General features: G+C 38.9%; 2 protein-coding genes across 2 annotated transcripts in view; both read right to left on the bottom strand.

Annotated features, from left to right (window-relative positions):
- Positions 1-345: 345 nt before the first annotated feature.
- Positions 346-2,398, bottom strand: atp6v0e1 (ATPase H+ transporting V0 subunit e1). The gene is made up of 4 exons (XM_057850734.1): positions 2,070-2,398; positions 1,739-1,786; positions 1,188-1,298; positions 346-596 (listed from the first exon to the last, which is right to left on the bottom strand). The coding sequence occupies exons 1-3, from the start codon at positions 2,171-2,173 to the stop codon at positions 1,205-1,207; spliced, it is 246 nt and encodes an 81-aa protein (XP_057706717.1). The 5' UTR covers positions 2,174-2,398; the 3' UTR covers positions 346-596; positions 1,188-1,204.
- Positions 2,399-2,724: 326 nt separating this feature from the next.
- Positions 2,725-9,825, bottom strand: part of rpl26 (ribosomal protein L26) — a 35,640-nt gene continuing 28,539 nt past the window's right edge. The window contains exon 4 of the mRNA XM_057850733.1: positions 2,725-2,886. Coding sequence (XP_057706716.1) covers positions 2,758-2,886 — 129 coding nt within the window. The 3' untranslated portion in view covers positions 2,725-2,757. The remainder of the gene's footprint in view (positions 2,887-9,825) is intronic.

Here is a 9,825-nt window from a genome sequence, read left to right as displayed (position 1 = left end):
AATGATGCCAATAAAATAGAACAGAAAGCCAATACTGTCATTGTCTAGAATACAATAAACAGAAACAAAAGTACAAAAAGGCTAATATAAAAATACAGTGTACAAATATTGAGAATAAAGTGAATAAGTGACTTGCAGCAAATAGTGATGTAGTGGAAATATAACTGCATATATGACCAATAGAAAGATGTTGCTTAATGGCTAGTATAACTTTTACATTAGCAGTGACATAAATGAGCCATATATATGCATTACTGGTGTCTCCTGAAAATAAAATTTAATAATGTTATGGTCATTACAAAAATAAAAACACAAGGCAAAGCACAAGGCCCAAAGCATTACAAATGATGGCAAGTTTAGGTTTATTCAACACTCAGCAACAACTAACAGTACACGTACACCAAACATGAAAAGGATTTTTTTTTTTTAACTAAAGCACACACAGGAGCGATTTATTTTAAGGAGAGTTCTTTAGCGATTCTATTTTGTACAAGGCACAGATGTGGTGTCACTCTGGAAGGCCACTGGGATGTTGAGTTCAAGGCATTTCAAAACGGTGGACCGCAGAATGTGGTGACGACAAAGTCCTCAGCAATCTTTGTTAAGAGAAATGGAGAGCAAAACATTCTCGTCAATTATAGAATTAGGTAGTAAAATAATTAGAACAAAGTTTTGGGTGACTTTTATTGCAAACCATCTGAGCTCGAAACATTTCATGATATTTTTAAGAAAAATAAACAAACATGAACAAAAATGTGGCGTACAATAGTAGAAAAAGGGAGTAGTAGCAGAAGTTCCGATAAGGTTTTGTCGATATAACTCATTTTTGGCAGTGTACAAGAGCATTTGCCTGGATTTGAGTGTTATATTTTTTGTCTATAAATGTTACCGAGGTGTTTGTGAGATACTTTTCATTGTTTTGAGCGTTAACAAAGCGAGGCGATGCTAATTTTGAATGGCATGTTCCATTATATATCAACATTAAACTAATGGGTTTTCATGAACAAACTAATGCAAAGTGTATTTTGTGTTTCAATTCACCACATTTGATTAATTAAATATGTCACGGCTGATCGCTGAAATCAACCCCGCCACCCCAAGCTATGATCACGAGCTTTAAATCCCCTAGGCCTACTACAACATTAAAAAAATAGGGGACTATGGGAGGTGACACCCCGAAAGTTTACCTGCATTGTCATTGCTTTTAAGACCAGTGGAGGTTAAGGTACCAGATGGTATCCGTGGTAAGGGAAGGCCCGAACAGTGGGTTCAACTGGGCCAGTATGGCTATCAACCAGCTAATGGAACAAAGAAAAAGAAACAAACATGAATTTTAGTCTTCTACTCAACTACTGCTTTTCTATTGCCCTCTTCTGTTCATTTGATATGTAACAAGACCCCAGAAAGAAATTTGCACCGCATGTTATTCAATTATTTAAATATGTTTGCAGTGTTTGTTGGCATGGTTGGAGTGTGAATAGTGGCTTACATGTGCTTGGGCAAGACACTTCTAGCATAACATAATTAACTGGGGATGATCATATTGTTTAGTACTGGTTGAAGTACTTCTATGTAAAGAACGTTTTTTTTTTTTTTTTTTTTTTTTTTAAATTTAAATGTTTTTTTTTTTTTTTTAATTCAAAACGGTGCACAAAATTGAACAATGAAAAAAAAAAGACCAGGTAAATATGATGTTAGTAGTGTTTACATTGGGTGTAAAAAGTCAAAGAATACTTACAACAAGTAGCAGCACACAGAAGTTAATACCAGCATTGTGATTATCACTCTGTAGGGAAAAAATAAGTAAGTTTTTGGCTGACAGCAAATTGGGAAGTTGAGCTGATGATCCATAGAAGGGCTATTTTTTATCACGAGTAACTTTATATAATTCTAAATACTTCAATTGGTAACAATGGTTCACATTTTTTCACACAAGAGACACTTGATCTAGTGAATGAATCTTGCAAACACCAACTTGTACTACAAGTTTATCCAAGACTAAATAACACCGATACAATTGGACTCATCAAAAATAAAGTTAGCTGAAAGCTAATGAAGCTCACACTCACCCTCTGTTTGGTCCTTTAGGGATAAACCACGGAACAACTCCTCCAATTATACCCCAAAATAATGTCATGACGGACATGGTGATGACGAAACTTAATTCAGCCATGGTCGCAAAGTGCCAAAAAGTGGTAATTATCACACGCTCAAAACTTCGAACAACTTCAGACGAGGTAGTCCGTCACGTGACCATATCACGAGTCATGGAAGGAAGTCCCAGTGCGCATGCGCTGTTTTCTCGCTGGGTGCGAATCCGAGACGTTTCCCCTGCCTGATTTCCTAAACAGCGTCACAGACACTACCTCTTCAATAGTAAATATTTCAAATTTTAGACTTTCTAAAGTCATTTTAAAAAGTGCTTGTTTAGCCAGATTCCATTTCTTTGCAGCAGCACGTTTCAAACTACACAGCAGGCAGCATGGGCATCACTTTTCAGTCTCATGTACTTACATTGTACTGTACTTCAGATTTGGTTTTTTTTTTTTTTACCTAAAACAAATATAGACATAGATTGGATAGCTGTATAATTCCAAGTTTATTCTACTTGGCAACAACAGAATCATCTATACAACCTCAACTTTAAGTGAATTTGAACAACAGCCTGTGCAAGAAACCTTTTTACTTCGAATCATATTCCAAAAAGAAAACGTGACATGGTCCAACGATTTTGTACAATTTATTGATAGCAAAAGATTACTCCTGCATTTTCTCAATGGTCTCCTCCTTGTATTTGCCCTTCTCCTTTCCATCAGCGCGAGACTTGGCCTTGCGCTCCAAGATCTTTTTGCGGTCCTTGTCCAACTTTAGCCTGGTGATGACCACCTACGACACAATGAAAGAAAATTTGATCAGTGATGCAACTCATTTTAAGGCTCCTCATATCCTCACACATCACTGAATTATCACCAGACTGCTGGCTGCATGTTGTATATCTGACATGTTTAGCGTTTGTGCAACAAATAGGAGGGTCCCATTAATGACAGCCACAATAGTGATTACGGTATTCATATTGCATTACCCAGCAAGACAGCGTTGTTAAATTGCTTGCTATCCCAGTTATTACCTTGGTCTTTCTGAAAGAAAGAACAAGGTATTGTTATTGTGCAACTTTATTACCTTGGTCTTTCTGAAAGAAAGAACAAGGTATTGTTATTGTGCAACTTTATTACCTTGGTCTTTCTGAAGGAAAGAACAAGGTTATGTTGTTGTGCAACTTTATTACCTTGGTCTTTCTGAAAGAAAGAACAAGGTATTGTTATTGTGCAACTTTATTACCTTGGTCTTTCTGAAAGAAAGAACAAGGTATTGTTATTGTGCAACTTTATTATTTTTACCTTGGTCTTTCTGAAAGAAAGAACAAGGTATTGTTATTGTGCAACTTTATTATTATTATTATTATTATTCAATAATTCTCCGCGTTTTTTTGAGCCAACGCACAGCCCAAACCGTAGCACCGATCGGCACCGTTGAAGTATCGGCACGACCGGATTTTTCGCGTGACGATGGGAATTTTTCAAACCGCCACGAAAAATTTTCCGTTCGCCCGTAAACGGCAATTTTCCGAAAAATAAAAAAAGTTTCAAAATGTATCTAGTCCTACAATTTTTGACCAAATCACATAATTTGGGCATCAAAAATTCCGGGACGGTGAGGGGCATAAAAGTTGTATACAGAATTTGGCAAAAATTTACGGTTCCCCGGAAATTTGCCAAAAACTTTCCTATTCATTTTGAATGGAAAAAAAACGCGCGCTTCACAGCCCGAACCGTTAGACCGATCGGCACCGTTCAAGTATCGGCACGACCGGAATTTTCGCGTGACACAGGAAACTTTACAAATGGCCCCGAAAATTTTTCCATTCGTCCGTAAACGGCAATTTTCCGTGAAAAAAAAAAAAGTTTCAAAATGTATCTAGTCCTACAATTTTTGACCAAATCACATAATTTGGGCATCAAAAATTCCGGGACGGTGAGGGGCATAAAAGTTGTATACAGAATTTGGAAAAAAATTACGCTTCCTCGGAAATTTGCCAAAAACTATCCCATTCATTTCGAATGGGAAAAGTCCCATTCACTTCCAATGGGATTTCCAATGGAATTTACATTGCATTGATGCCATTGACGGCCATGCATGTCAAATCTACTGATGCCAATGTACTTGGATTCAATTGATTATATGGATGTCGATGCCATTGACTGCCATGGACGTCCAAAATTTTTCCCATTCATTTTCAATGGGGAAAAAACAAAATTACCCCAAATCAACAGAAAATGACCAGATATCAATAGGACGTGTCCCCCAAACTTCCACAATTCCATTGACGCTTATGAAGAGTGCCGCCATTGACTTACATGGACGTCCAAAATTTTTCCCATTCATTTTCAATGGGGAAAAAACTACATTTCTCCAAATCAACAGAAAATGACCAGATATCAATAGGACGTATACCCCAAACGTCCCCAACTCCATTGACGCTTATGGGGGGTGCTGCCATTGACGTCCATGGACGTCCAAAATTTTACCCATTCATTTTCAATGGGAAATTTTTTTTTTTCCCCAAATCAACAGAAAATGACTAGATATCAATAGGACGTGTCCCCCAAATGTCCCCAATTGCATTGCTGCTTATGGAGGGTGATGCCATTGACATCCAGGGACGTCCAAACTTCCCATTAAATCCTAATGGCATTTCTTCATGTTTGTTCATTCTATTGATGCCAATGTACTTGGATTCCATTGACGCTTATGTAAGTTGATACCATTGACGTCCATGGACGTCCAAAAATTTTCCCATTCATTTTCAATGGGAATTTTTTTTTTCCCCCAAATCAACAGAAAATGACTAGATATCAATAGGACGTGTCCCCCAAATGTCCCCGATTGCATTGCCTCTTATGGAGGGTGATGCCATTGACGGCCACGGACGTCCAAACTTCCCATTCATTTCCAATGGCATTTCTTCATGTTTGTTCACTCTATTGATGCCAATGTACTTGGATTCCATTGACGCTTATGTAAATTGATACCATTGACGTCCATGGACGTCCAAAATTTTTCCCATTCATTTTCAATGGGAATTTTTTTTTTTTCACCAAATCAACAGAAAATGACTAGATATCATTAGGACGTGTCCCCCAAATGTCCCTGATTGGATTGCCGCTTATGGAGGGTGATGCCATTGACGGCCATGGACGTCCAATTCTCCCAATCTTTTCTAATGGCTTTTACTTTGTTTAGTGCCATTGACTGGCATTATGGTCCATTCTATTGATAGACCTGAGTGGGGCTAAGATCTGTATCTCCACAGAGGAAAGACCAAGGTGTGTAATTTCTCCCGAAATTGCAGTTTCTAGTTTATTATTATTATTATTCAATAATTCTCCGCGTTTTTTTGAGCCAACGCACAGCCCAAACCGTAGCACCGATCGGCACCGTTCAAGTATCGGCACGACCGGATTTTTCGCGTGACGATGGGAATTTTTCAAACCGCCACGAAAAATTTTCCGTTCGCCCGTAAACGGCAATTTTCCGAAAAATAAAAAAAGTTTCAAAATGTATCTAGTCCTACAATTTTTGACCAAATCACATAATTTGGGCATCAAAAATTCCGGGACGGTGAGGGGCATAAAAGTTGTATACAGAATTTGGCAAAAATTTACGGTTCCCCGGAAATTTGCCAAAAACTTTCCTATTCATTTTGAATGGAAAAAAAACGCGCGCTTCACAGCCCGAACCGTTAGACCGATCGGCACCGTTCAAGTATCGGCACGACCGGAATTTTCGCGTGACACAGGAAACTTTACAAATGGCCCCGAAAATTTTTCCGTTCGTCCGTAAACGGCAATTTTCCGTGAAAAAAAAAAAAGTTTCAAAATGTATCTAGTCCTACAATTTTTGACCAAATCACATAATTTGGGCATCAAAAATTCCGGGACGGTGAGGGGCATAAAAGTTGTATACAGAATTTGGAAAAAAATTACGCTTCCTCGGAAATTTGCCAAAAACTATCCCATTCATTTCGAATGGGAAAAGTCCCATTCACTTCCAGTGGGATTTCCAATGGAATTTACATTGCATTGATGCCATTGACGGCCATGCATGTCGAATCTACTGATGCCAATGTACTTGGATTCAATTGATTATATGGATGTCGATGCCATTGACTGCCATGGACGTCCAAAATTTTTCCCATTCATTTTCAATGGGGAAAAAACAAAATTACCCCAAATCAACAGAAAATGACCAGATATCAATAGGACGTGTCCCCCAAACTTCCCCAATTCCATTGACGCTTATGAAGGGTGCCGCCATTGACTTACATGGACGTCCAAAATTTTTCCCATTCATTTTCAATGGGGAAAAAACTAAATTTCTCCAAATCAACAGAAAATGACCAGATATCAATAGGACGTATATCCCAAACGTCCCCAATTCCATTGACGCTTATGGGGGGTGCTGCCATTGACGTCCATGGACGTCCAAAATTTTACCCATTCATTTTCAATGGGAATTTTTTTTTTTTCCCCAAATCAACAGAAAATGACTACATATCAATAGGACCTGTCCCCCAAATGTCCCCGATTGCATTGCTGCTTTTGGAGGGTGATGCCATTGACGTCCAGGGACGTCCAAACTTCCCATTCATTTCCAATGGCATTTCTTCATGTTTGTTCATTCTTTTGATGCCAATGTACTTGGATTCCATTGACGCTTATGTAAGTTGATACCATTGACGTCCATGGACGTCCAAAATTTTTCCCATTCATTTTCAATGGGAAATTTTTTTTTTTCCCCAAATCAACAGAAAATGACTAGATATCATTAGGACGTGTCCCCCAAATGTCCCCGATTGCATTGCCGCTTATGGGGGGTGATGCCATTGACGTTCATGGACGTCCAAACTTCCCATTCATTTCCAATGGCATTTCTTCATGTTTGTTCATTCTATTGATGCCAATGTACTTGGATTCCATTGACGCTTATGTAAGTTGATACCATTGACGTCCATGGACGTCCAAAAATTTTCCCATTCATTTTCAATGGGATTTTTTTTTTTTTCCCAAAATCAACAGAAAATGACTAGATATCATTAGGACGTGTCCCCCAAACTTCCCCGATTCCATTAACAATTATGAAAGGTGCCGCCATTGACGTCCATGGACGTCCAATTCTCCCATTCATTTCTAACGGCTTTTACTTTGTTTTTTGCCAATGACTGGCATTATGATCCATTCTATTGATAGACCTGAGTGGGGCTAAGATCTGTATCTCCACAGAGGAAAGACCAAGGTGTGTAATTTCTCCCGAAATTGCAGTTTCTAGTTGTACTTATTATTTATTCATCTTATTCTCCGCGTTTTTTTGAGCCAACGCACAGCCCAAACCGTAGCACCGATCGGCACAGTTCAAGTATCGGCACGACCGGAATTTTCGCGTGACGATGGGAATTTTTCAAACCGCCACGAAAAATTTTCCGTTCGCCCGTAAACGGCAATTTTCCGAAAAATAAAAAAAGTTTCAAAATGTATCTAGTCCTACAATTTTTGACCAAATCACATAATTTGGGCATCAAAAATTCCGGGACGGTGAGGGGCATAAAAGTTGTATACAGAATTTGGCAAAAATTTACGGTTCCCCGGAAATTTGCCAAAAACTTTCCTATTCATTTTGAATGGAAAAAAAACGCGCGCTTCACAGCCCGAACCGTTAGACCGATCGGCACCGTTCAAGTATCGGCACGACCGGAATTTTCGCGTGACACAGGAAACTTTACAAATGGCCCCGAAAATTTTTCCGTTCGTCCGTAAACGGCAATTTTCCGTGAAAAAAAAAAAAGTTTCAAAATGTATCTAGTCCTACAATTTTTGACCAAATCACATAATTTGGGCATCAAAAATTCCGGGACGGTGAGGGGCATAAAAGTTGTATACAGAATTTGGAAAAAAATTACGCTTCCTCGGAAATTTGCCAAAAACTATCCCATTCATTTCGAATGGGAAAAGTCCCATTCACTTCCAATGGGATTTCCAATGGAATTTACATTGCATTGATGCCATTGACGGCCATGCATGTCGAATCTACTGATGCCAATGTACTTGGATTCAATTGACTATATGAATGTCGATGCCATTGACGGCCATGGACGTCCAAAATTTTTCCCATTCATTTTCAATGGGGAAAAAACAAAATTTCCCCAAATCAACAGAAAATGACCAGATATCAATAGGACGTGTCCCCCAAACTTCCCCAATTCCATTGACGCTTATGAAGGGTGCCGCCATTGACTTACATGGACGTCCAAAATTTTTCCCATTCATTTTCAATGGGGAAAAAACTAAATTTCTCCAAATCAACAGAAAATGACCAGATATCAATAGGACGTATATCCCAAACGTCCCCAATTCCATTGACGCTTATGGGGGGTGCTGCCATTGACGTCCATGGACGTCCAAAATTTTACCCATTCATTTTCAATGGGAAATTTTTTTTTCCCCCCAAATCAACAGAAAATGACTAGATATCAATAGGACCTGTCCCCCAAATGTCCCCGATTGCATTGCTGCTTATGGAGGGTGATGCCATTGACGTCCAGGGACGTCTAAACTTCCCATTCATTTCCAATGGCATTTCTTCATGTTTGTTCATTCTATTGATGCCAATGTACTTGGATTCCATTGACGCTTATGTAAGTTGATACCATTGACGTCCATGGACGTCCAAAATTTTTCCCATTCATTTTCAATGGGAAATTTTTTTTTTTCCCCAAATCAACAGAAAATGACTAGATATCATTAGGACGTGTCCCCCAAATGTCCCCGATTGCATTGCCGCTTATGGGGGGTGATGCCATTGACGTCCATGGACGTCCAAACTTCCCATTCATTTCCAATGGCATTTCTTCATGTTTGTTCATTCTATTGATGCCAATGTACTTGGATTCCATTGACGCTTATGTAAGTTGATACCATTGACGTCCATGGACGTCCAAAATTTTTCCCATTCATTTTCAATGGGAATTTTTTTTTTTCCCCAAATCAACAGAAAATGACTAGATATCATTAGGACGTGTCCCCCAAATGTCCCCGATTGTATTGCCGCTTATGGGGGGTGATGCCATTGACGTCCATGGACGTCCAAACTTCCCATTCATTTCCAAAGGCATTTCTTCATGTTCGTTCATTCTATTGATGCCAATGTACTTGGATTCCATTGACGCTTATGTAAGTTGATACCATTGACGTCCATGGACGTCCAAAATTTTTCCCATTCATTTTCAATGGGAATTTTTTTTTTTCCCCAATTCAACAGAAAATGACTAGATATCATTAGGACGTGTCCCCCAAATGTCCCCGATTGCATTGCCGCTTATGGAGGGTGATGCCATTGACGTTCATGGACGTCCAAACTTCCCATTCATTTCCAATGGCATTTCTTCATGTTTGTTCATTTTATTGATGCCAATGTACTTGGATTCCATTGACGCTTATGTAAGTTGATACCATTGACGTCCATGGACGTCCAAAATTTTTCCCATTCATTTTCAATGGGAATTTTTTTTTTTTCCCAAATCAACAGAAAATGACTACATATCATTAGGACTTGTCCCCCAAACTTCCCCGATTCCATTAACAATTATGAAAGGTGCCGCCATTGACGTCCATCGACGTCCAATTCTCCCATTCATTTCTAACGGCTTTTACTTTGTTTTTTGCCAATGACTGGCATTATCATCCATTCTATTGATAGACCTGAGTGGGGCTA

This window comes from Corythoichthys intestinalis, chromosome 11 (assembly GCF_030265065.1).
Source record: "Corythoichthys intestinalis isolate RoL2023-P3 chromosome 11, ASM3026506v1, whole genome shotgun sequence".
NCBI lineage: Eukaryota > Metazoa > Chordata > Actinopteri > Syngnathiformes > Syngnathidae > Corythoichthys > Corythoichthys intestinalis.
The sequence above is the reverse complement of the archived record's forward strand: the minus strand, read 5'-3'. Positions and strand labels throughout refer to the sequence as shown.

Excerpts from the sequence above, each read along its gene's own strand:
- atp6v0e1 (XM_057850734.1), bottom strand. The coding sequence starts at position 2,173 with ATGGCTGAATTAAGTTTCGTCATCACCATGTCCGTCATGACATTATTT. Across the intron at positions 1,787-2,069 it reads CCTAAAGGACCAAACAGAGG|AGTGATAATCACAATGCTGG; the intron begins GTGAGTGTGAGC and ends TTTTCCCTACAG. Across the intron at positions 1,299-1,738 it reads TCTGTGTGCTGCTACTTGTT|CTGGTTGATAGCCATACTGG; the intron begins GTAAGTATTCTT and ends TTGTTCCATTAG.